The sequence below is a fragment of the Vombatus ursinus genome, unplaced genomic scaffold (genome assembly GCF_900497805.2).
Source record: "Vombatus ursinus unplaced genomic scaffold, bare-nosed wombat genome assembly UNPS02005459.1, whole genome shotgun sequence".
Classification (NCBI taxonomy): Eukaryota; Metazoa; Chordata; class Mammalia; order Diprotodontia; family Vombatidae; genus Vombatus; species Vombatus ursinus.
In genome coordinates, this window is record NW_020945237.1 from 5,969,144 (window position 1) to 5,996,951 (window position 27,808).

General features: G+C 39.5%; 1 protein-coding gene across 7 annotated transcripts in view; it reads right to left on the reverse strand.

Annotated features, from left to right (window-relative positions):
- Positions 1-20,241, reverse strand: part of ADAM22 (ADAM metallopeptidase domain 22) — a 259,774-nt gene extending 239,533 nt beyond the window's left edge. For all 7 annotated transcript variants that reach the window (XM_027847939.1, XM_027847941.1, XM_027847938.1 and 4 more), the window contains exons 1-2: positions 19,947-20,241; positions 19,208-19,383 (exon numbers count right to left, since the gene is read on the reverse strand). In XM_027847939.1, the coding sequence (XP_027703740.1) occupies positions 19,208-19,383; positions 19,947-20,034 (264 nt within the window). In that variant the 5' untranslated portion in view covers positions 20,035-20,241. The remainder of the gene's footprint in view (positions 1-19,207; positions 19,384-19,946) is intronic.
- Positions 20,242-27,808: the final 7,567 nt, after the last annotated feature.

Here is a 27,808-nt window from a genome sequence, read left to right on the forward strand (position 1 = left end):
TACCCTGCAGATGGCATTTCAGGTTAGTTATAGCCGAAATGCTAGCTGGGCATCCATGTAAGTAACTATGCAGGTGCCACTGAGAAAATCTCTGCCACCCCCATCCTTCCCATTACTCTGTGACTGTGACAGGTGTCCCTCATAGACAAACAGAGTGTTTCATAAGACAAGCAGGCATGGCTGGGTTGTGATCTGTACTACGCACTAATATTATCTTTCTGTCAAACCTACCTCTCTTCTGAACTTCTGTGTTACTGCCAAGAACCTCACAACCCTTCAGCCGCCCAGCTTGGCATCATTTTCAACTCCTCACCCTCTCTCATCCCACACATACAATCAGCTGTCAACTTTGGTCCCCTCTCTCTTCTCATCTCTTCATCTGACCCTTTGACTCTACTCACATAATCAGCTTAACTCAGAATTTCATCACCTGTCTCCTGGACTATTCAATAGCCTCCTAATTGGAGGTTTGAGGAGGGTCAGAAAGTTTGGAAAAGCTTCTGTGGTGAGTGAGATGGTGAGTCAATTAGCGAGGTAGGAGAGAATTTTCTTTTCTGCCATAAATTTGTAGTGGATCCAGTTAGCAGAGTTTTATGACGTCTCTAGCTTCATTCAACAGCACATGAAGGAGCAAAGCAGCAGATGGTGAAAGTACTCCAAAGATTGGGTTTGGGAAGGCAAGATCGGCAAGAGGATGACAGGTAAAGAATTTGCTGGAAGAGACAGTGTAGGGTTGAACTGGTTGACCAAGGGGTTAAGATGGAAAAGGCAGGAGAATGTATCCAGTGTTGGGGTGATAGCTTGGTAAAAAAGTAAAAGGTCAAGGAATTGGAGGTCATAATAAGGATAAAGAAAAAGGTTTGGGGCTGCAAGAGAGAGTGAGAATGACAACAGAGAATCCGTGATCAAAGAGGGGGATTTTAGAGCTCATATACATGGGTATACGTGTGTGTGTTTGATATAGATACGTATCTATTTCAGCAAACTCTCACCATTTATTTGAAGCAAAAGAGTCACAAGAAGGAAATCAGCAAATTAGCCAGTGCTGTTGAGAAACTCTAGGGAAGAATAATATGAAACCACAGTCAAAAGAGTGCCAAAGTTTTTAGTCTCATACTATCTTGGAACACACTATGGATATCACAGCTGCAAGGAAGACTGTAAGTAAAATCTCATGGCTTATGCTCATGCCAATTCTACTGGCCCAATATTTTTCTAAATTGGAGAGCCAGACAATGAGGTAAAAATGGGTGCTGAAGAAAAATCTGCCCTAAAGAAAACCTGGAAAAATCCTGAATTGTGACCATTTATAAGGATTCTGTGAGAATTAGGACCAATACATGGAAGTATCAGGGACACAAATTTGGCTCAGCAAATTTCCAAGAATTCTCCAAGTTAAGCTTTCCAACAACGAAATATTCTGTCTTTGATAAGTAGTAAGCTCAGTGGAAGTATCTGAGCAGAAGCTGGAAAGGACAGAGATACTCCTAAATAAAAAAGGATTCCTGCATTCTAGTGGGAATTTAAGGTAGCATGGTCTAATAATAATAATAAATAGTTAACATTTATATAGTGCTTAGGATGTGTCAACACCTAGATGGCGCAGTGGATAGAATGCCAAGCCTGGAGTCAGGAAGACTTGAGTTCAAATCTAACCTCAGACATTTTACTAGCTGTGCGATCCCGGGCAAGTCATTTAACCTTGTTTGCCTCTGTTTCCTCATCTGTAAAATGAGCTAGGAAGGACATGGTAAACCGCTCCAATATCTTTGCCACGAAAACCTCAAAAGGGGTCATGAAGAGTTGAACACACCTGAAAAATAACTAAACAACAACAATATGCCAGGCACTGCGCTAAGCACTTTATACTTATTATTTTACTTGATCCTCACAATAACCTTCGAAAGTAGGTGCTATTATTATACCCATTAGACAGATGAAGAAACTGAGACAAACAGAGGTGAAGTGACTTGCATAGCTAATAAGTGTCTGAGGCCGGATTTAAACTCAAAGTCTTTCTAACTCCGGACAGCTAGGTAGCACAGTGGATAGAGCGCTGGGCTTGGAATCAGGTAGACTCATCTTCCTGAGTTCAAATACAGTCTCAGACACCTCCTAACTGTGTGACCCTAGGCAAGTCACTTAACCTTGTTTGCCTCAGTTTCTTCATCTGTCAAATGAGCTAGAGAAGTAAATGGCAAACCACACCAGTATCTTTGACAAGAAAACTCCAAAATGGGGTCATAAAGATGGGCCATGACTGAAATGACTCAACAACACCAATAACAACTTCCTAACTCCAACGGACCACAACTCAGAAAAAGCCTTAGTTCAAATCCCAATCCTGACACTTCCCATCTAATCATAGACAAGTCATTTAGCAGCTCTGAGCATTAGCAAAAGTTAGAGAATCCATCAGTAAGATGAATATGATAACACTTGTGGTACCTCAAGGTAATTTCAGATTGTGTGTGGAAAGAACTTTGCAAACCTGAAAATCCTATAGGAAAGGCCTTGTGGCATCATGGATAGAGAGCTGGCCTTAGAACCAAGAAGATCTGGGTTCAAGTTCCTACTCAGACACATAGCAATTGTGTGACTCTGATCAAATTACTTACCCTTCCATTGCTCTAGGCAGCACTGGAGGGCTAGGTTCTGACCTGCATTAGTAGAGGGGGCATTCTTCCCAGGAATTCTCTATCTTAATGAAATCACAGGCCTAATCCTTGTCCTTTCCAAAGTGTGCTTTAAGAGGACTGGATGAATCTTCCATTTCTAAGAGTCTAGGATTCCAGTGAATTTGGATCACCCTGCTCCAATTCAAATGGACTCCTTCTACTACATTAGTCAGGATGTTCTATTCAGAACAGTTATGAATTCTGCCTTCTCTTTCTCAAGACTTGCTCTTCGTTGATGTCCATTGTGGTTTCCTCTCCTTCTACATGTCAGATCCTCTTCTCCAGCCTCTCTCCCTCCTCCCAAAGAAGCCTGTTTTCAGAACCTTCATCCACACGGAAGCAACTAAGAACAATAACTAATAACAGTTTAAAGTTACGTGCCCCCCCCCAGGGCATGGGCATTTTAATGAAGATCAAAACCAGACTAAAGGGATGAGACCCTAACAGAGATATTTGAGGCAGTAAATAAGGGAAGCATAAGGAGGCAGTGGGTTGGGGGAAGCACATGGAGATTTTCCATTGCCCCTGAAATCATTACACATGAAATATAACCATCTCCTGGTTGGAGAGAACAGAAAGTAATTACAATTAGATGTAAAATCATCAAGCCAATACATGGTGACTAACTGAAGAAAAAGAATGATAAACAGAGTAAGTACATTATTCAAGGAAGCAATAGGGGGTTTAATTATAGAAAAATAAAGGAAAACATTAACCCAGTGCCAAACTGCAACATTAGACAAAAGGGGGGATCTACCAATTCTTTTGATTAAACATGGTATGTCGATAGAGTTTATCATGTCTTATAATACTTCAGGGACTCTTGAATTCATCAGTAGGAGGGATACTGCCTCCTATAAATTGCAACCCTTCCACCCTGTTGACAAAGGTCTTTGTGAATTGCCCTGACCAAAGAAAATTACCTGGTGACTAATCTTTGTGATAAATCTCTCATTTCTTTTGATGATACAGATACAGAACGAGGTATCCATTTTTAGACATGACCAATGTTTCGATGTATTTTGCCTGATTTTTATACTTATGTCTTATAAGTGAGGGATTTTTTTTTTGGAGGGATGAGTTAGTAAACAGTAATAAAGATGGTGGGGAAAAGACCATCAATAAAATACAAAAAACACACAAAACAACAGGAGAAGAAAAAATTCTGTGACAAATAGCAAAGATGGTAATGTTCAGTAAATATAAACTAGAAGAAACTATTAAATGACTTGATAGGACAGTAAACTTATTGTGACCACAGATGTCAAAGTAATTAAGGGAGCTAATAGAAAGCAAGGTAGCTTGGTATATTGGCATGGATGGTGTCAATCAATGTTCCTGGGGTTGGTTTAGTAACTGACCCCCATCTCATCTTCACCAGACTTCCAAAGGGTTCCATGACACAAAACAAGTTAAGAACCCAATTTAAAGTTAGGTATTAGATAGGAAGACTGATCAGTAAGACTATATTTCATTTTATGATTCCTCAAAGAAACAGGTCTAACAGTAAACAACTAGCAGAATCCCAACACTGAATGTAAATGGCCTTTCAGAGGTTTGGCTTTTTTTTTACTTTAGTTGCTAAGGAAAGAAAGGGACACCCGACAGAAATAGAGTGAGGAAATAACAACAAAACAAACTAAGGGCCATGGGAAAGATGACTCAAACCCAGCCCAACTCCATTCAGAGGAATATGGCAAATGGAGAGAGTAAAGTAGCAGGGGAGCACAGGGAAGAAGATAAATAGGGATGAAAGAAACAGAATGAATTGTCTAGGAAAAAGCCAATGGAGAAGTTCAGTAACAAAAACGTGGGTTAGTAAAACCAGGACTTTCTATTAGCAGCCATATTTCTGGTTGGTTTCTATTTGTGCAATTCAAATTAAACCAAGGAATGTATACCTTATTATTCTAGAAGGGGGTAGGAGTAGAAGCTATAGGCTTTATTGTTTAAAAATTAAAAGAATCAAGTCAAACTGTAAATGATTGGTCAAATAACCCCTAGAAAACTTTATTTCATTCACTGGACAGTAAATATTCTCAAACTGAAATGGATGATAGATTCTAAATTAATGGTATTCTTACCTCATTAACTATGTGAGAACATGAGCTATGAAAGAACATTAACTGTGCAAGAACATAATGCTAAACTTAACCTAGGGATTAAATTAGATGAGCTCTCACAGGATCTCAGAACAAATACATTTTTTTCTACTTTTCTACAGTTGAGGCCCTCAGCACCCAAATTTTTTTTAAGTCCTTAAGAAGCATTACTAGATTTGGCTTACCACTGTGATCATTCTGCTAACTAAGACTGATTTAATTTGGGAGCAAATGAATCCTATGCACATATTTCCCCAAGTTTCTTTCCCCATTTGTATCCCCAGTGCTTTGTATATAAGAATGGCTTACTAAATACTTCATTCATTCATGCATTGGTAAAATAATTATTAAGGGATTAAGCCTAAAAACAACATATGAGTACATATTGGCCAGCTGTGTATGTATGCGTGTATGTATATAAACACACATATACGCAAACTAAGCGTGTTTCATTAGTGCAGTAAATTCTCCAATGAGAAAAGTCCCTCTGCCAAGGCAAATCAGCAAATGTTCTGAAATTTATAGTTTTACAGAGTTGACTTGGACAATAAGTGACTTGCCCAGTGTCACACAGTTGGTATGTGTAGATGTTTAAAAGCCTGGACTTGAATCTAGGTTTTTCTAACTCCAAGATCAGGTCTCTACCCAGCATACCATTCTATTTTGTTCATGTTAAGTCATTTCAGTCATGTCTGTCTCATTGTGACCCCATTTCGAGTTTTCTTGGCAAAGATACTAGAGTGGTTTGCCATTTCCTTCTCTAGTTCATTCTACAGGTGAGGAAACTGAGGCAAACAGAGGTTAAGTGACTTGCTCAAGGTCACACAGCTAGGATTTGGATTTGACTTTAAGTCTTCCTGACTCTATACCTGGCACTCTGTGCACTACAGCGCCACCTAGTCACCCATTGTACCCCTAGACATCTATATTTCTAGGGGTATCGAGGTGGCACATGGTTTGGAGTGTTGGACCTGGAGTCAGGACGACTTAAGTTAAAATCCTGCCTTAGGCTCTGTGACAAGTCACTTAAACCTCTGAGCAAAAAGTCTCTTTAGGTCCCAAGTTCCTCATTTGTAAAAAGATAATAATAGCATGTACCTGCCAGCATTATTGGGAGGAAAAAAATAAGACAATATTTGGAAAGTACCTTCAAAACCTAAAGAGCTACCATATAGCTTCTGTAACAGTAGGCCCCAAAATGGAAACATTACTTTTACAGTCCTGAATTGAAATGTTCACTTTCTTTAGAAATTTGAATCATAGGATCACAGCAAATAGAGCTGGGAGAGATCTCAAAGACCTTTTAGTCCAAGCTCTTCTGTTTATAGATGAGCAAACTGAAGGCATGATCTCCTATCCAAGTCACTAAGAGTCCACTATATATGGACTGGACCTCTATTTTATTCAGAAAAATGGGTCTGGAAACTGAGCATTTGCTTGCTTTGGTAAAAGTGGAAAGTTTAAAAAAACACTTTATTCTGTCCTCCTAGGTACTTATTTATCTACATTTTGATCTTGTCATTTGTTTTGGAAAGGCATTTATTAAAATAACTCAACTAATGTCATATCACATTTCCAGGTGATAACCAGAGAGTAGCTCTAATAGTTGGAGATGGAACTGGGCACAAACCTAAGTTGCTACATTAAAAACTAATTTTCCACCTACCCATCTGAGGCAGTTAGATTAAAGCATAGACCTGAGTTTAAATCTGACCTCAGAAGCTTGCTAGCTGTGTGACCCTGAGCAAGTCACTTAACCTATGTTTGCCTCAGTTTTCTCAACTGTAAAATGGAGACAATAACAGCACCTACCTCAAACTATATAAATGTTTATTCCCTTCCCCCATCTCCAAAATTACAAGAATCTCTTTCTCATTTTTGGTTGGTCTCCCTACCTCAAGTTTCTCCCCATTCCATGCCATCCTCCACTTCACTATCAAAGTGATTTTCCCAAAACGTATGCCTGACCATCTCACCTCCCCATTCAATAAACTCCAGTGGCTCCCTATTACTCCAGCATCAAATATAAAATCCTCTGTCTGGCTTTTAAAGCCTTTCATAGCTTGGTCCCTTTACTACCTTTTCAGTTTTCTTATACCTTCCTCCCTTCCATGTTCTCTACAATCCAATGACATTGGCTTCCTTTCTTTTCCTCCATCTCCTGACTCCAGGCATTTTCACTGACTCTTCCCCCATACCTGGAAGTCTATCTCTTATCCCTCCTTATCTCAGCCTCCTGTCCTCTCTGACATCTTTCAAGTCTCAAGTAAAATTCTACCTGCAAGAGGCCTTTTCTGATCATCCTTAAAACTAGTGCCTTCCCTCTGAGATTATCTCCAACTTATCCTGTACGTATCTTGTTTGTACATAGTTGTTTTAATGTTATCTATCCCATTAGACTGTGAGTTCCTTGAGGAAAGGGGCTGTTTTTGCTTTTCTTAGAATCCTCAGAGCTTAGCATGGTGTCTGGCACCATTTAATGTTTAATAGGTGTTTAATAAATGTATTTTATTATTTAATTTAATTATTTAATAGGTGCTTAATAAATGTATTGACTTGATTTGTGAAAAAAACCACATTGCTTTTTTAGGGCATCTACCATATACATCCAACAAGTTGGAATATGGTCGGGGGGACAAACTATCTAGGAAGATAAGACCCAATATCCTCTCTTTCTCCTGTTGCCACCCAAACATCCCACCAAATCCTCAGAAAACATCCCACTGGATCTTGCCAACGAATCCAGAAGCTATGGCACCAGTCATGACTAAAAGTTCTTGAGAAGATAAAGATAATTCCCCAATACCATGCTCCCCAACACTATTCCCCAAGACCAAGGTACTGAGCCTATGAAAAATAAAAAAGAAAAGAAAAGAAAAGAAGTAGATCCCTTTGAGAGCTAGAGAGATGGAGTAAAATAATAAGCTTGGAGAATCTGATAATAGAAATGTCTACAAATGTCTAGAAAATGTCTACAAAATCAGAGCACCTTCTTTCCACAAAGAGTATTGGACTGATTTTGCCTGCAGCCATCAAAGAGACCAAAGAACCATAGATGTAGCACTAGAAGGAATATTAGAGGTCACCTATTCCAATCTCCTGATTTTATAGATTACCAACCTGAAGTCAAAGGCGGTTAAATGACTTCAGAGGTCCTATAGAGAATAATTGACAAGGCCAAAATTTGAACCCAGGTTCTCTAACTCCAAATCCAGCTTTCCACACACTGTACTAACTTATTGGCTGATTTTTAATTATTCCTAAATTAGTCATATGCCTTGATGTATATCTAACCTGCTTTTGACTAGCCCCTAAGCAAGACATCTACCCCAACTCAGGCCTCCTGACTTGACTATAATTATGCTTTCCATATGCCTCCCTTCTGCCATGGACAAACGCCTGTTTCCCTAGCTGGGTTCTAAACAAGACGTCCAAGGGTCTTGATACCACTAAAGTAGATCTGATGAACCAGATTATTATTTCATGAAGCTCCTCATATCCCTCAATAAAAATCCCATTGCACTCCTAGGGATATGAAGGTAACCTTGACCTCTTAAAGGCTATATCAGTGCAGAATGTGAGCTGATACATCTTAGTAGGTTGGAAAGACGTCATGTACAGAACTAGAGGCAGGCCATCCTTAGCCTAAGGCTAGCTTAGCTAAGTTCTGAAACTCTCATCACCGGGAGGTTGACCAACAGGTAATGATTGTTTTGTCATTTTGGTTAGTTTTGTTCATTTTTCAGCCACAGCAACTCGTGAGGCTCATCCACTAGAAGAGGGAGGGTTATTTTGATCTTCATTGATGGTGAGAGAAATCACACTAGTAAAATCACAACTCATTGAATTAATGGAGTTATTCTGTCCTGATAGCAGCATTATCAATGTTGTTCCTTAACCACTGCGCTGCTGTCGCCAAGGACAGAGGAAGAGTTTAGAGGACTGCTTGAGCTGCGTCCAAGAGATAGGGAAGAAGGTCCGGACCTCATCATCCTGACCTCACTGTTGGAAAAAATGAAGATTACAGTCAAGTAGACATGCCTGTGAGGCAGAATCATGCCCAAAACAAAACAAAAAAAAAAAAAAATTAAGCGCCTGATAGGGAAGATTAACCTGGGTAAGCAATCAGTTGGGAGTTCTACTGACTCAGGCAGAGAACTGAAATCTATTCGAGAAATATGAGTACTCCACTCTCATCCCTCAGAAAGCATTATTGGCTTCCTATACTCACTGGAGATCCTTATCTTCTTTAGTGAGGACAAAAAATAATTCAATGAAAGGTAAGTACTGCTGAGAATTGTCAGTCTTTGGCAGACTAGAGTGATTTAAAAAAAAATAAAAGAAGGGTGTTTCCTCTTGTTAATTTATATGTATAGATTCTGAAATCTATCCATCTGATAGAAGAAATAAAAAGATTCTTTACTTCCCTTATTTTTAGGTAGAATTGGTATTTCTAGATAAGGGCACAGAATTTTTCATTTTTATTCCTAAACTCAAAATACACACCATGTATATAATCTACTTAGAAGTTACAATTCAGAAAATTGATTTCTATTTCAAAAGAAAATCAAATGACAAAAGTAGGAAAACAAAAGGCTTAAAATCCTTAGACAGTAAGATGGATTATTATCAGCACAAAATAATGGATAATAATCTGAACTCAGAGTCTAGAAGACTTGGGTTCCAGGCCTATCTCTGACATACTTGGTTATGTGACCACTGATAAGAACATGGAACCTCTCAAAGTCCAGGTACCTTTCTAACAGTGCAGGTCTGCACCCCACCCCCAACCATGAGAAGTACCACACAGGAATGAAATCTGAGGTTTGCATCAAAACTGCAAGAAGTAAGAACAATTTAAAAGTTCACTTTCATTTAATTGACCAGAATTCTGTGGGGCTTATGATACCTTTCCTTTCTTTGGGAAGATATAAGGCTTATAAATATGGATCCTCATTTAGCCTTTAAATTTTGCCTGTGGATTTCTAAAAAGCAACAATGCCAGCTATTCTGATACTCCTTGGGTTTAACATCCGAAATCGTTTGTTTATACAGAAAGGATTACAATCAGTCTAAGCATCCAGTTGGAGGATAAACAATGGCAATATATATTTTTCATGTGATTTCCCCCTTCTTTTTAGTTTGATTGTTCTTATAAATTCATTTGCCCTTGTAAATTCACTTGCCATTCACAAAAAGGTCAAAATGAGAAAGATCTGCTATATCCCATAAATCTCTACTGTATCAAAAAATCTGAAATAGTTCATCTAAAGTATCAATTAACATCTAAATCCTATAGAAGAGATAGCAACAGCCTATGGCCTGGGTGATCCTGAGTTAGGATGAGGGAATTATCAGCAGCAAAATACTATTCCCCACAATACCAAGTCTTCCTTTCTCCCTTCCTCCATTCCTTTTTGCTTCCTTCCTTCCTTTCCTCTTTTAAATGAGATAACATATGTAAAGCACTTGCAAACCTCTGCATATTTATTCTATATTACTATTTCCTTTTTTCCTTCTCCTCTTTCTCTCTTCCTCCTTTATCCCTTCATTTATTCTTTCCTGCCTCACTTCCTTACTTATTTCTTCTTTCTTAATTTCCTTGATTCCTTCCGAAGTTCCAACCCCCTACATCTTTTTTTTTTTTTTTTTGGAAATAGCATTTTATTTTTTCCAATTATATGTAAAGATAGTGTTCAACTTTCCTTTTTTATAAAATTTTGAGTTCCAAATTTTTTCTCTCTCTCTTCCTCCAATTCCTCCTCCCCAAGAGGGCAAGCCATCTGATATAGGTTATATATCACATAAACACATTTCCACATTAGTCATGTTATGAAAGAAGAAACAGAACAAATGGGAAAAGCCATGAAAAACAAAACAAAACAAAACAAAAAAAGTGAAAATAGTGCGCTTTGACCTGCATTCAGACTCCACAGGTCTTTCTCTGGATACGGATAGCATTTTCCATCATAAGTCTTTTGAAATTGTCTTAGATCATTGTATTGCTGAGAAGAGCTAAGTCATTCGTAGTTGATCGTTGCATAATGTTGCTGTTGCTGTGTGCCATGTTCTCCTGGTTCTGCACACTTCATTCAGCATCAGTTCATGCAAGTCTTTCCAGGTTTTTCTGAAATAGGCCTGCTTATCATTTCTTATCGCACAATAGTATTCCGTCACATTCGTATACCACAACTTGTTCAGCCACTCCCCAATTGATGGGCATCCCCTCAATTTCCAATTCTTTGCCACCACAAAAAGAGCTGCTATAAATATTTTTGAACATGTGGATACTTTTCCCATTTTTATGATCTCTTTGGGAAACAGACCTAGTATGGTATTGCTGGATTAAAGAGTATGTGCAGTTTGATAGCCCTTTGGGCTTAGTTCCAAATTGCTGTCCAGAATGGTTGGATCAGTTCACAACTCCAACAACAATGCCTTAGTATTCCAACTTCCTCACATCTTCTCCAACATTTATCATTTTCCTGTTTTGTCATGTTAACCATTCTGATAGATGTGATGTGGTACCTCAGAGTTATGTTGATTTGAATTTCTCTAACCAATAGTGATTTACAACATTTTTTCATTTGACCATAGATAGCTTTTAATTTCTTCCTCTGAAAATTGCCTGTTCATATCCTTTGACCATTTATCAATTGGGAAATGGTTTGTATTCTTACAAATTTGACTCTTTCTCTGTATATTTGAGAAATATGGCCTTTATCAGAAATACTTGTAAAAATTTTCCCAGTTTTCTGCTTTCCTTCTAATCTTGATTACATTGTTTTTGTTTGTACAAAACTTTTTAACTTAATGTATTCAAAATTATCCATTCCGCATGCCATAGTGTTCTCTATCTCTTGTTTGGTCATAAATCCTTTCCTTCTCCATGGATTCGACAGGTAAATTATTCCTTGATCTCCTAATTTGCTTATGGTATCACCCTTTATGTCTAAATCATGTACCCATTTTGACCTTATCTTGGTTTAAGGTGTGAGATGTTGGTCTACACCTAGTTTCTGCCACACTATTTTCCAGTTTTCCCAGCAGTTTTTGTCAAATAGTGAGTTCTTATCCCAGAAGCTGGAGTCTTTGGGTTTTTATCAAACAGTAGATTACTGTAGTCACTGACTACTGTGTCTTGTGTACCTAACCTCTTCCACTGATCCACCACCACTCTATTTCTTGGCCAGTACCAAATAGTTTTGATGATTACTGCTTTATAATATAGTTTTAGACCTGGTAGGCCAGGCCACCTTCCTTTGCATTTTTTATTAATTCACATGATATTCTTGACTTTTTGTTCTTCCAGATGAATTTTGTTATTGTTTTTTTTAGCTCCATAAGACAACTTTTTGGTAGGGGGCACTGCCCCAAGCTTTTTGCATTGGGGGCCTGGGGCCAGAGGCCTGTTCACTGGCTTTCTGCACCAGGGACCTCAGGTGCTAGTGGTTTGCCCATCGCGCCGGGGTGGTCCAGCCTAGTTGCACCTGTTGTAGTAGGGGTTCCCGGGGTGGCAGTTTGTCTTCTGCGCAGGGGCTAGAGGCCTCACAGCTGGCCTGCTATTCTACTGGCTTGCTGAGCCAGGACCTGGGGGCATCAGGTACTGATCTGTGTGGTGGCTAAGACCATCCCACTGGCTTGCCTGGACACCCTCTGTGCCGGACTCTGCTCCACTCTTACCCAAGTGAGATAGACCTTTCCTGAAGTCCTTCTAAGTTATTTTGGGCTGAAAATTGTTTCATTCTGTCTTTCTGTGGATTCTGTTGCTCCAGAATTCTTTTAGAGACTCGATTTAATGTGGTTTCTGAGGGAAACTGGGTAGAGCTCAAGTAACTTCCTGGCTTCTCTCCACCATCTTGGCTCCATTCCCCGATCCTCCCCCCGAAACACACACATATTTTCCCCTTCTATTCTTATGCTTGCCGGTAGTACCCATAGGTATTACTTAGGCCTATGAGCATCACTCAGAGCCAGAAACACTGAAGACCTCTACTATGGAACATCTCAGGATATAGGATTCTATAAGCAAAAACAAACAAATAATTCTTCCCATCTGGCAAATATTGTAGACATAAACAGAGAACACAAAACATACTCCAGCCCTTGGCCACAGGGGAAGGCAGATAAATTCCTGGGTGTTCCTTGTCAATCTTTAACCCCCTGAAGTTCCTCACATGTAAGTTATGGGGTGGTTATGCCATCCTGGTTGCCTGTGTGCATCATAAAATCACTAATCACCACACCTAATGACTAGAGACATAAGGATTGAGAGAATCTCAAGAGAACTATAGTGTAGAAACAGGGCTTAGGGAAAACCTGCACCTGTGAATTTGACTTTTGTAAATTTGCAAGTTATATATTCCAGGAAACAATCGAAAAGCAACCCTGCTGCCCCTTCCTCTTTCTCCAGCAGCATGTAATGCTTTGATCAGTTTCACCACTTTGTTAACATTCAGCTACTTTTTTTTTTTAACAAATGCACATTTAAAAAATGTTTACATTACTCTTCCAAAATACTTAACCAAAGCAAAAACTCCTGGGAGCTCTGTTTATGCAAGGGAAGCAATCCTACAGTCAATTCACTGTCGAGCTGACTCAGAGTTCCCAAATTTAAGCAGCACAATTTTTGAGTATGGCTCATCTTTACTTAGCTATGCATGTAAGAAAGAGTCATAAAAATGATGCATCCCTCCTGGGTGTCTGGATTTTCTTCCCAGTCACCACTAATTATCCCAAGTATTCTAAAGAGGAGGTTGTCCCATTCTTCAGTCCATAGTCTTGGAGATATCTGACCCCTTTGGAGGTGTCATCACCTTCCATCAAATAGGAGAGTAAAGACACAAATAGGTCATCTACTGAAAGTAATGGTTTCTGACAAGAGGAGATCCCATTTGTAGGCAGATAAAAACATCAGAAGCAAAGGAAAAAATGCTGAAGAAAATGAAGGGCAGACCAAAAAAATGGTTTTAAGAATGAATGTTATGTTTGTGCATTGTATTAGAGGAAAAGGAATAAGAACTACAAAGAACCTGACTTTTAACAGTACTTGATGATGATGATGATAGCTAATATTTAGATAGTGCTTACTAGGTAAATAGCATGCTAAGTATTATTATGCTAAGCACTTTATAATTATTATCTCATTTGATCCTCAAAACAACCCATGGCGATAGCTGCTTCGATTATTCTCATTTTACAGAAGAGGAAACTGAAGCAGGAAGAAGTTAAATGACTTTCTCAGAGTCATACAGCTAGTAAGGCTGTCATGCTCGGTTGGAGAAGGACAAAGATAATGGACCAAGATGTACTTAATAACTACAGGAGCACAGTAGGATCAGGAAGTTGTAATAACATGACCATCTCATTTTATTTTTTCCAAGGGTCAAAAAAATCCAACATGAAATGCTTACATGTCCCCAGCATGCAAATACATACTTAATCAGTACTTTCAGTTGAACTGTTTGTTGAACTGAATTGAAAGCGAATGAGAAACAGAAATGCACTCAGCACGAGTTATTTCAGGCCAGATGAAAGGCTAACTCCTAGTGTTTCAGACTGCCTTGTTTTGTCTGTAGGTTTGAAGAGCTGCGTGTCTTCAGGTTTTGTAGACACGCTTCAAAAGCACAGAAAAGGTCTGTGACCTCGATCTTATGTTTTGCCATAATGTAAATTTTTAAAAAGCATCAAGACTTCTGTCAGTCAAGTGTGCTTGTTATGAACATTAAAAACAAAGCCTTTGGCCATTTTTAAATTTCCAGGTATAGCTTAATAAACATCCTTGAGATTTAAAAAGAAAACATGATTCCGTACAACTGTGAATTTAAGAAACTACGTATAGTATGGCCTCATATCCAAGAAGAAAGATTGCATTCTGACCAAATAATCAATGTCTCTGCAGAACTCAAATTTTTTAAAAGAAGAAATATAGTTGTATTGATCACATTTTGGAGATAAAAATGAAACAAGTTATACAGTTGCTTTGAATCCATAATTAATGAGTATTGTGCTGTAGTCTGTTCCTGGAAACTTTTTGTGACATTCAGAAATAACAAATTGCTAATGTCTCAGCTATCAGTAATGGACCTGATCCTGCCAGCTGAGAAGGAATAAAGAAGCCTGGGTTCAAGATGTTCCTCTGACACATACTGACTGTGTAACCCTGGGAAAGTAGCTTAACCCCTCATTACCACCAAACAACTCTGGAAAATTGTTAATTGAAGAACAGTTATTGACCAGCATTGGAAACATTAGCTGTGGTAACAGAAGATCATTATGCCAGTGAAATCATGTCTAAACCAAAACTTATTTAAATAGCACAAGCCTGGCACATAGTAGGTGCTTACTAAATGTTTATTGATTGGGTAATTAATTGAAGAAACTCTAATCAAAGGAAATAGAGTTCTTTCTCATTTTCTTAGTGTGAGTATTCCACCCACCAACACAGATTAAAACCCCTCTATAACTTACTAGATTGTATTTCAAGTTGCTGTGACTGGGGAGTGGGGATAGTGGAGTCAAGATGGAGTGAGAGGAAGCGTTTTTGCTTAGGTCATCAAACTACCTCCTCCAGGTGATAAATCTATTTGAATTTACCAAGCCTGGTCTTTGAACAGACATTCAGCCCATCTAAGAGACTATATCAGAAGTCTTTTCAGTCTTTATAATACCTGTTGTAATTTATGCTCCACTAGCCCTAGCCTTCAAAATCACTTCCATGCTACTTAAGCATACCAAATACTATAGTGTCTAACACACTTTTGAAGGTAGGGCAAATTCTTTCAGCTAAGTTGGGCACCAATTAGCCCACTCAAATAATGTCATAAATATGTGAAATGGTACTCTGAAAAAGTTAATGTAGTATTTTCATTATATAGTAACTACATTTCTATAAATCTTAGTAACTATGTTCATTTAATTATATTCACAGGCATTCATTAGTGGAACTAACTACAAACAATTAGATTCAGTTCTTATTTTCATTTAAAAGTATTCATTTTTACAATCTATGATTATTACATTAATCATATTGGCTTAGAGAAAAGAATTCAGGAATACAAATTTCATTATTAAATGGAAAGAAAGTTGGTAAAAAAAAACCAAAACAACTTCCATAGGCTTATGAGTATCATGTACAAGCCACAGACAAAAATGATAATCTACATTCTTACCACAAAAAAAGATATCACTAAAGTTATTTTGTAAATGCAATGTCATGGGCATTAGAAAGAACAGCACATAGCTTTACTGAACTGGTAGACTGCTCTCATAGAAACAGTGCAAATATCAAAATGGAAGAAACACTTTAACTTACTATTTTCAAGAAAGGGTTGTCTAAGACCAGTGGGCATTTTCAACTTAATACTGACTCTGTACAGATTGTGTATAAACCTTTTTATGAACAGGCTGTTTCCTCCCATTTGAATATAAGTTCCTTGAGGGCAGGGGCTGTTTTCACTTTTTCTTTGTATCCCCTGTACTTAGAGATTAATTATACTCATCTGATTCCAGCTTCCACAACTTATTTCAATCCTAATGGTTAATGTGAGCTTATATAAGAGGCAATGCTAGTTACCAGCAAATGTCAATGGTATAAAGTCAGAAGTCATTAAGAAAACTTGTTTTAATCTTCTATATTAATGGTTTTCAAGTGACTTCAAAGATACCACTGATGACATGACAGTGTCTTCTTGATAGTCTATTAGGTGGTTTCTTATAATAGTCACATTTATAAGAAGCACTGTTTATACCAAGAGTGGGGAACCTGCGGCCTTGAGGTCACATGTGGCCCTCTAGGTCTTCCAATGCAGCTCTTTGACTGAATCCAAACTTCACAGAACAAATCCTTTTATTGGGGTTAAAATCGTTTTACTAGGTTTCCCCCTCCATACTTTTGTTTCTGACATGGAATAATAATTTATGTTTAATAAAGCCTGACAATTTTGTTGGTCAGTGACACTCAATGAGTTGGGGGGAAAATAATAGTGATGAGGGAGAGAAGCCAAGAAGGGCAGTTCATGAAATCTATTATCCCATGAGATTTGAGAGCATTTTGGAAAACATCATTGAATTCTATAGTTAAAAACAAACAAACAAACAATGAGATGGTGGTCAAGTATAGATAAAGACATCAAGAAAGAAATTTTTTGGTATAGACACATATGCATTTACATAGATATACATACATTTTTTCTGGATAAATAATAGTTAAATATAATTCTCATTAAATTATAAGTATATGAATATATGTTTTTGGATTTCCAGCAACATGTCAGACTTTTATAGAACCTAAATGTTTATAAAGCATTTTCAAACGGAGAGTATTTTTCATCTCCCTCTTATAAATAAATGCTTTTATCAACTCACTTTTAGGAAATAATGAGCCTCTAGAACACTGTGGTCATAAGTAATGACCTTTGAGATCTTTCCAGTTCTAACAATTTATGAATCTATGAACTTCAAAAGATTAAGAAGTGCTGCTCTAACACAGTTATCGGAAAGAAAGAATTGGGGAAGGAGAGATGAGTCTCTGAAAGTTAAAACTGAAAGGAACCCTCAGAGATCCAATAGTCCCAACTCCATTTTGCAAAGGAGAAAACTTCCTTTCTCTGCCAGAATAGAATAAGGACTTGGAACTGTGTTTTCAATGATAGAGGGAAATCCCAGAGGAGAAAATTCCCTCTACTGATGCAGAACTTATTGTCTTAGAGTCCCTTCCTAAGAGAGAAAAATTTTATGTTACATTTTAAAAAGAGTTACCTAAAGTTGACTACTATAAGGACATTCCTATTAATAATTAAAATGAAACTGCCTGAATAGTAAGGAAAAGTAGGTCCTGACTTTCACTTTAAACTATGGATATCAATCAAAACAGAGGAAAAATGATATCTTGGGGTAAATAATACTACCCTTAATTACAGTTAGCTCATGCAGACTTAGTGCTAGTTAACTCATAAAGACTTAGCATTAATAAAAATATTTATTATTGTGACCCTTTAGGCTATCCGAGAGGCTGCCTAGCAAAGTGCAAAGAGACCCAGAAGTAGATGTAGTACTGGCCTCTGAGTCCTCGAGACCTGGGTTCAAAGTACTTTACTATCTGACATACTGACTGTGTGACCCTGGATAAGTCACTCAACCTCTTCAGGGTCCTGGAATCTCTCTAAATCTATGAGTCACAAAACAGTGACCATCTGCATTGACAGAGGGAGTTTCTTCACTGGGAGTTCTCTACATCAGTGAAATCATGACTGGAGAAAGACATCTTACTACCATACATGAGTAAACTTTTAAAAGAATTAAAATGTGTAGAAACACGCAAATTTTATGAAAGCAAACATGATATCTTCTCCATGTAAACATCACTTTAATCATACATCTCTTGAAAAGTTCATGTGAATGTCAAATATACAAAAAAGCTTTCAAAGCACTATTCTTGATGAGGTATCTATGGATGGACCTTATTATATAAGAAAAAAATTTCAGTATAATTTTGTTTCAACCAGGTCTGTGCAAATCTTCAGTTAGAAAGACTGCATTAGAAAGAGGAGGATCTCCTGCATTTCCATGTGAATTGTCAGCGCAATTTTTATAAACATATCAAATATTTACATCACTATTAATATTTATGGCATTTAACTCACAACTCCAAATAAATTTCCAGGTAAGCTATAGCTTCCTAATATTAATGGAAGCATAGTAACTAATTAAAAATTAAATCATTAAAATATTTCCAAATCAACATGTTTTGGGATGATTGCACCTAAAAATTCTCCCTTAACAAGAGATATACCTTTTTAGGAAATTGGAGGATGGGCACCCTCCTTATTATTCGAAAATCAGAGAGCTGTAAGTTTAGCAAGAGGAGGTGGAGAGGGATGGTTGTTTTGTTTTGTTTTGTTTTTGCCTCCTTAATCCAATTTGCTTTTGGTTATTACTGAGAAGGTTACTAAGATACAAAGTCTTCTCCTCTCTTCTAGAGTAAAAACTCACTCTAGTTCTGTCCCATTACAATATTGTTCTCATTCATCAATATGAATATATTAATTTTCTCTGTCTTTTTTTTTTTTAATCAGGGAATAAAGTGGCCATCTGTGCTTTTCTGCTCTGGCGAAGTCACTGCCCTAGCTTGGGGGCATCCTGCAGAAACTTGAACTTGAGATGAGCCAAGCCCTGCCCTCCCGCCTGCCCGGCCTGGCCAGGCCACCCATTCTGCAGTGAGCATCCGACATGACTAGCATTTGGATGGATGGAGGCCGCCAATGTTAAGGAAGGCACCTTGTCTCCGAGGCAACAGAAACCTGATCGGGGTGGCAGCTCCCGGGCAGCTGGCAAGGGGCGTCGGTGAAACCAAGTAGACCCACCTCCGCACCTCCCCGCCGCCCCCTATTTCAAAACACACATCTCCGCGGGCAGCCCTCCGCTCACCTGCTCGCCGCCGGTGCCGCCGCCAGCCGGGGCGCCCCGGATCCGAGTGGTGAGCACGTCATGGCGAGTTTGGTCCTCGCCTCCCGAGCGGTAGACGAGCCGGAGGGGCACGACGTTCTCTCTCTCCAGAAAGCGGTTTTCGTTCCTTCTCTCCAGCTCCGTCAACAAGGCGTCTCCTCCGGGGTGGGAGAAGTGGAGGGGGCGAGGGGAGCCGGGAAAGAGGAGAGGAGACGAAAATCATCACCCCGAGCCCAAAGGTTGCCCAACTACTCCTTCTTGCCCTTCCCACTATGTAATCCCCGCAGCGAACAACAACAAAAAAGTCCCCCTCTTGGAAGAGACCCCGGGCCAAGAGCCCTCGGATTCCCCGGTATTCCCCCAACCCTTCCGGGGGACCGACCCGGCCCCACAGCCCTGGTCCCGCGCACCCCAGAGAGGGCTTCCAGGCTCGGGGCCCAAAGACAGAGCATCCCCCTTCCTCATCTTTCCCAGGCTGCAGAAAGAAAAGAAGAAGACCTTCTCCAGAGGCTCCCGCACAACGCGACCACACAAACACGCACGCACCCCGTCCCTTTCGGCTTTACTCCTCTACACCCGCATCAAAACAATTGCTCTCAGACATCCGGGGAATGGGATTCCCTCTTTCCAGCGCATCCCTGCAATCTGCCAGTGAGCAAGTGGCCTGTGTGCGTCGCGGAGCTCCCTCCATCCCGCAGGTCATGAACGGTGGGGAACTTACCTGGCAGCCTGCACAGAGCCAGCGGGAAGATGCCCGAGATGCCCAGCAGCAGCCAGGGCAGCAGAGCCGCAGCCTCCGCAGCCCGCATGGCTCTCCGTTGCCCTTCAGCCTGCCCCAACCAGGGATGATGCTCAGGGAGAGATGCTCATGGTGGAGACGCGGGCACTCAGCCCCGGCGGGCGCTCCCTCTCCTCTTTCCTCTCTGCTCTCTTCTCCTTCCCTCTCCTCCCCTGTCCTCTCCTTTCCTCTCTCCTCCTCTCCTCTCCGCGGCTGGCAGGCGGGCGCGCTGTCCTCCCTCGCCTTCTGCTGCCTTCCGCCCTAGCCCGAAGCACCGGGCACTGCCTGCCGATGACGGCCGAGCCCGGTGCTGCTGCGGCACCTCCTAGGGCTGGCTGCGGCTGCAGCCTCTCCGGCCCCTTCAGTACTGCATTGTGCTGTAGTGGAGTCCGCCGGCGGAAAGCAGCAACGTTTGCTGCATTGGGCAGGTTTTGCTGAAGCCCAAGTGAATGCAAGCGCCTCCCACCCCTTCGCCTAGCTAAGCCTCGTCCTGGTTAGGACGGCTCAGCAGAGAGAGCGAGCGAGTGCCCTGTGGAATCGCCCACCTCGGTTCTAGAGGGGGAGACACCGGAGGAGAGTAAACTGGGAAATGTAGTTCTCAGTTCAGTTAATCTGTTCTCTTCTGTCAGCCACTGGGAGAGCTACAGCAGTCGTAGCAGCAGAGGGACAGAGAAAATTGCCCAGAGAAAACCATCCTGACCCAGGAAGCAGAATTCACCAGCATCACTGACAAAGAGAGCGCTAAAAGACTTTCTTCCAAAAAGTTTACAGACAGTTCTGGTTTGTATTGATTAGGAAGAAGAAATAGCTTGATTTTCCAAAAGGGGAAGAAAGTGGATTCTGCAAAACCATAGGCCAATAAGCTTAATGGGGACCCTGGCAAAGTTGTAGAGCAGAGGATTGAAAGGTCACCTGTGAACACTTAGGAATGGAAGCCAGGAAAGCCTAATCTAAAGGCTGCAGGGGTACATTAAAAAAAAAAAAGTTCTCTCATTCATTATATTTATCTCTATATGCATTTTATATTTTCCCCAACCATCCCCTCTTCACTAGACTGGAAGCTCCTTGAGGTCAGGGGTATGCCTTATTTATCTTTTTATCTCTCCTAGTACCTGGCACAATACATTGTGCAGAATGTTGCTTAGTGCTTGTTGTTTTTCCTTTGTTGGTAAAGTCATTCATCCTATTTTTCTTTTTTTGTCAGAGCTCTTAGACTGCTAGACCAGTAAACTTCTATTGATATAGTTATATCTTAACTATAAAGAATCATTTCAAAAACTCTCTAATGATTTCCTCAAGAAGAAGATAAGGAAATATTAGTTGGGTGACGGTACACTTTTGTTGATGTATTAAATGGGCTGAACAATTGTACTCAAACAATGTTAATGAAAGGATTAATGCCAGCCCAGAGAGAATTCTCTTGTTGGAGTGCTGTGGGTCATCTATTCTGCCCTCTGATTACAAGTTCTATCAATAATTTAAATAACATAGATGACATACTTGTTAAAGTTACACATGACTTAAAGTTGGGGAGGATAGTTAAAAAATACTTTTGTTAAAACATGTAATTTTGTATCTTCTTATATATCTATGTGCTGTTTCTTCTGAGAGAATGTAAGCTCCTTGAGGACAGGGGCAGTTCCACTTTTGTCTTGGTATCCCAAATGCCCAGTATATAGCATATGCTTAATAGGAGGACCAGAATTTAAGAATACCTAGAAAAACCAAGCAAATTTTTACATTAATTGACCCTCGTAGTCCTTTCAGTAGTTAATTAATTTATTAATAAGTGATTAATTAAATATGTTAATTAAATATTTGAATAAATGCTTGTGTGTTGATTAGATTGATGATAAAATCAGTATTCAAAAAGATCTTAATAGTCTGGAGCAATGGATGGAATGAAACCTAAGAAGATGAAGTCTAATTCCCATAGATGCAAATCCCTGTATTTAGTTTAAAAAGAAAAAAATCAGATACTTAATCAGGAAAGACATGGCTAAAATGTACAAATTATTTCTCCCCTTCCCCTGGGCAGAGATCTAGTCCTTCTAACAAAGAAGTTTTTTGGAAGAAGAGAGAGAGAGAAAAAGCAGTAGAGTAACACTCACCCAGTTTGACCCAAGGGAGGGATGTGCATTTTCTTCTCTCCAGGGCCAAACTTGATCATCATGACATAATATTACTCTTAGTAACAATGTAATTATAAGGGGATTCTTCATTATTGCTTCAAGGGCTACATAGAAAGCAGGGCTACAGATTCTAGATATTTCTGACTTCTTTTCCTTTAAAGAATATTTGATGAAGAGTGAAATGAGCAGAACCAAGAGAACATTGTATACAGTAACAGCAGCTGTGAACAACTAAGTTATTCTAAGTATTAAAAATGTTCAAATCAACTACAAAGGACCTATGAAGGAAGATGCTATCCACTTCTAGAGAAAGAACTGATAAATAGAAGTACACATAGTATTGTTTTAGGTTTTATATACATACACAGACATATATACATATATATGTATATGTAGTGGTGGCCTTTTCTAATGTGGAGTGGGGAGGGAAGAAGGGAGACAGTTCAGAACTTAAAATGTAACAAAAAATTAATTAAATTTAGAATATTTGAAAAGTAGAATATTTGAATATTTGAGAGGTTAAAAATTGCTATTGTGATTCTCCTGTCTGCTAACCTAAATTTAGAAAGGGTCACTTTAACCTATTTGCCTCTTTAACTTCATGAGGACCATAATTTGTTATACAACACCATCCCATTTGGTCTCCCTTGGCCAGGCACATCCGTCTGGGTTAGATGAAAAAGGAGATGCAGCTAATAATTGCCAACGTGTTGACGGACATTTAATCCAAAACATCTCACTCTGTCTTTGCTTACATACTAACTGATGGGGAGAGGGGTGTTAAAATATTTCTTTTTGGGATATTTATGTAGAAGTATTTCTGCATCACTTAGTAAAAAAAAAAAAAACATTTAGAATCTACACATACCCAAATAGCTAAGTGGAAGAGGTGTTTTCTCATTTCTAATTGGGAAAATGCATAGGCCTTCCTGAGTTTCCAAATAAACATTCCATCAGCACAAATGTGACAAAATTTATTTCTAAATAAATTTTATTTAGTGCTAAATTGAATGGCACACACTTAAAAATTTAGTTGAAAAGTCATCTTATGTAAGACCATGCCAAAAAAGTATAATGATTTATATTCTCTACATCTCTACAACACAAATTTTGAGAAAAATCAGCTATTTTCCTTTGTTTCTCTCTTGAAAGGTTGCTGACATTTCCATCTGCAGTAAGCATCATTCTGAAGGCTTGTGTACAGAGTATAGAAGAGGTATAAACTCCTCTATTTCCCTGCAAGTAAGATGATAGACAGATGGCAGATAGAGAAATAGACGGATAGATAGCTAGATGAGAGACAGAGCATTTTGTATCAAGCAAGAAAGTAAATGCACATCAGTCCCTTCCCCCAAGGAGGTTACATTCTAATAGGGGAAGACAATACATAAAAAAGAGCTGGAAGGGGGTGAGAAGTGGAGGATACATCAGAACAAGGTATAGATCCAGGCAAGCTAAGGAGAAAACTCACCAATCAGAGCCCAGGTTATTTCTAGGAGCTGGAGTCCAAGGTTCCATCCAATTGGAGAGGAGGTAGAGAGGATGACTTAAGAAAGTCCTTAATTTCTCTTAAAAATCAATCAATATGCATTTATTAAGTGCTTACTATGTACCTGGAATTGTACTAAACACCTGGAATATAAAAAGCAAAAAGAATCTTGTGCCTCAAAGAGTTTCTATTCTAATGGGGGAGACAACGCACGCATAAATAGACATATACAAGATATTTTCAGAATAGATGGAAGGTGACCTTAGAAAGAAAGGCTCTAGTAGCTGGTGGAGCTGGGAAAGGCTTCCTACAAAACATGGCATTTGAGTTGTCTTGAAGGAGACCAGGGCTACTAAGAGAGGAGTTGAAGAAAGAATAAACTCTAAGCATGGGGCAAAGCCAGTTAAAAACATGGAGATGGGAGATGGAATGCCATGTGTGAAGAATGGCAACTAGGCCAGTACGGTTGATCCAAAGAGAAAGTAGAGAGTGGATGTGTAAGAAGACTGGAAAGATAAGAAGAAGCCAGGTTGTAAAGGTCTTTTAATGACATATTTAATCATAGAGGTAATAGAGAGTCGCTGTAGTTTATTGAGTGTGTATTGGGGGGTGCTGGTGACATGATCATGACCTATGCTTTAGGAAACTAATCTTTTTGGTGGCAGCTATGTGGAAGACTGTTAGGAGTGGGGAGAGACTTGAAATAGGGAGATCAATTAGAGAGCTACCACAATAGTCCAGGTGAGTGGAATGGGGGCCTGAACTAGGGTGCTGGTTGTGTGAGTGGAGAGGAGGCAACATATAAAGACATGCTGTAGAGATCGAGTGTCTTGCAAGATTTGGCAATGATTGAATATACTGGGTGAATGATAATGAGGAGTCAAAAAAGAAGAATGATACCAAGGTTTCAAACCTATGTGACTAGGAGGAAGATGGCCCTCTATAGCAATGGAAGAGTTCAGAAGAGGAATGGTTTGTGAGGTGGAGGTTGAGGAATGAGTTCTGTTATGGGCATGTTGTGTTTGATCTGCATATGAGACATCCACTTAAAAATGTCTAAAAGGCAGCTGATGATAAAGATCTGAGCTCAGGAGAGGGACTATTATTTTATGTATAGATCTGGGAGTCATCAGCATAGAGATAATCTAACCAATAAGAATTGGTGCCATTGTAAAGAGAAAAGAGTAGAAGATCCAAGTCACAGCGGCTCCTTCTCACCGTACCTGAATTTGTTGGGTTCAATCCTGCCTGTAATACCTGTAAAATATTCTCGTTTCACCTCTCTTTCATCCCAAAAGATTTAAAGCTGGAAGAGACATTAGATATAGCTTAGTGTGACTAATTGGAACTCAGAGAACAGTTTTGCTCAAGGTCACACATACAGTGAGAAACAAAGAGGATTTATATACCCAGCCCTCCCATCCCCCATCACTGCCTTGTCATGGGGGAAGGGCTTGCACAGCTCAATGAAACTGTGAGCTATGCCATGCAGGGTTACCCAAGATGGACAGGTCATAGTAGGGAATTCTGACAAAAGGCGATCCACTGGAGAAGAAAATGACAAACCATTTCAGTATCTTTGCCAAGAGAACCCTACGTATAGAACTAAAACGATAAAAGAGATGAAATCAGAGGAGGCCACTCAGGTCAGAAGCTGTCAACCAGGCAAGAGAGGAGGATAACTGCAAATAGCTCCAGTACTAATGAAGCAATGGGTCAAGGCTGAAAGGAAGCTCAGCTCCGGATACATCCGGTGGCAAGAGGAAAGCCTGATGCTGTAAAGATCAATATTGCACAGGAATCTGGAACGTAAGCCACATAATGAGAAGACAAGACTCATTGGAAAAGAACCTAATGTCCGAAAAGATTGAAGGCAAAAGGAAAAGGGGATGGCAGACGATGAGATGGATAGATAGTATCAATGAACGTGAACTCAGACAGACTTCAAGAGATACTGGAGGATAGAAGGGCCTGGTGTTCTGAGGCCCATGGAGTCACAAAGAATGGGTCACTACTGAATGATAAAACAACAACTCATGTCAGACTCCAAATCCATTTCTATTTCCATGATACCACATCTCCCTACAGTGAAAATAAGTTTTATTACCTTATTAAGAGAGTAGGAATAAGTTTTTGGCTAGCTAGGTTTGGAATCAGAGTTCAAATCTGGCCTTAGACATTTACTAGCTATGTGACCCTGGGCAAATCACTTAACCCTGTTTGCCTCAGTTTCCTCATCTGTAAAATGCGCTGGAGAAGGAAATAGCAAACCATTCCAGTATCTCTGCCGAGAAAACCCCAAATGGGGAAACTAAGAGTCAGGAAACAAAAGGCACTGGAGGAGAACTTTAGCAGGTAACAGTGGAAAGTGTGTTGAACTTGGAGTGAGAAGATATGAGTTTCATTCCCATCTCTAATACTTACTAGCTGGCAGACCATGGGTAAACTGCCTAGCTCCTCTGAGCTTCAGTTTCCTCATTTGTACAATGAAGTCGTGTATAAATTGCTGGGCTTGGAATAAAGCCCCGAGTTCAGATTCTACCTTACAAGTTGTGTGACTGGCATTTAGCCACTCATTTTCATACTTAGTTTTCTCATCCATAAAACAGAGATAAAAGTACTCACAAGGTTGTTATGAAGCTCAAATTGTTATATAAAACAAGACATTATTTGCAAGATAATGATCATAGTTTGCCCCTGAGCTGTCCTTTTAAAAATAAAAATATGCAGTCAGTCACAACAGATAGTATAGACAATCTCTAGAATTGGAATTAGGAGGTAAAAATGGAAACAAGGCCAATTTTATAAATAAACCACACACTCTAAATCTGAAAATCAGTCAATAAGCATTTATTAAGCACCCACTAACTCTGTGACAGGCACTAAACCAGGCAATGTGAATATAGATATAAAAGTGAGACAATTCCCGCCCGCAAGGAGAGTTTACAGTCTGCTTTGGTCCACAGTGTCAAATGCTGCAGAAGCGTCAAGGAAGATGAGGACAGAAAGCTTTAAAACCCTACTTTTATGGCATACATGTAATTCTACAAATATTAGAGACAGTAGATACGTATTGTTAGTGGGATGGACTTTCAAGATATATTTAAAAGATGTTTCTTCTCTAAGGAAAAATTACTTTTCTTCAGGTTCTTTCTAAATTATAAACCCATCTTCAAGAATTATGCATGCAAAGGTCCAAAAGTTATAACAAATTTAAATAATTTGGACATTGAGAATACCAATTTCCCTACATAAATAGGTTGTCACTTTAGGAAATTACTTGTAGGTATGACATGTACGAAGTGTGTCTCACTCATTTGTAGCCATCTAAGTAAAAGAACACGTTCAATGTTATCTATGAATTCCCAAATGTGCATCTCCCCACCCCATTTCTTCCCAGTTTTCCAAATATTTCAGCCATTGCCTAAGGGAGGCTGTGCTTCCTGGAAGTCAGTTTCTTGGGACAGCTGCCTTTTACTTTTGACCTGACGTCAGATCCCTTTGCATCATTAGACTTGACATCCAACTTTTTCCGCAGCTGTGCTTACTCCTTGCCTAAAGCCTTCTGGGCTAGTTGTTGTTGTGGTTGTTGTTGAGTCATTTTCAGTCATATACAACTCTCCATGACCCCGTTTGGGGTTTTGGCAAAGAGACTGGAGTGGTTTGCCATTTCCTTCTCCAACTCATTTTACAAATGAGGAAATTGAAGCAAACAGGATTAAATGACTTGTCCAGGGTCACACAAAGGTCTGAAGCCAGATTTGAACTCAGGAAGATGAGACTTCTTGCCTCTAGGCCTGGCACTCTATCCACTGTGCTGCCCAGCTACTCTATTTGATGTTATGGATCACCTGAAATCCATTTTGTCCTTTCTTGATACCCTCTCCTCTTCTTGGCTTTCATCACACTATACTTCCTTCCACCTTCTCTGACTGCTTCTTTAGTTTTTCTTTTGCTGATTCCCATTCTCCTCTTCTCTCTCCATACTCTATCCCCTGGTGATCTTATCTACCCTAATGGCCTCATTTATAATCTCTATGCAGGTGATTCCTTAATCTATGCTTTTACCTCTAACTTCTCCTCAGGGTTCCCATCCCATATTTCCAGCTTACTTTTTCAAATTTCCATTCATTGTCCATTGACACTTCAAACTCAACATTTCTAAAACTGAATTCATTTCCCTT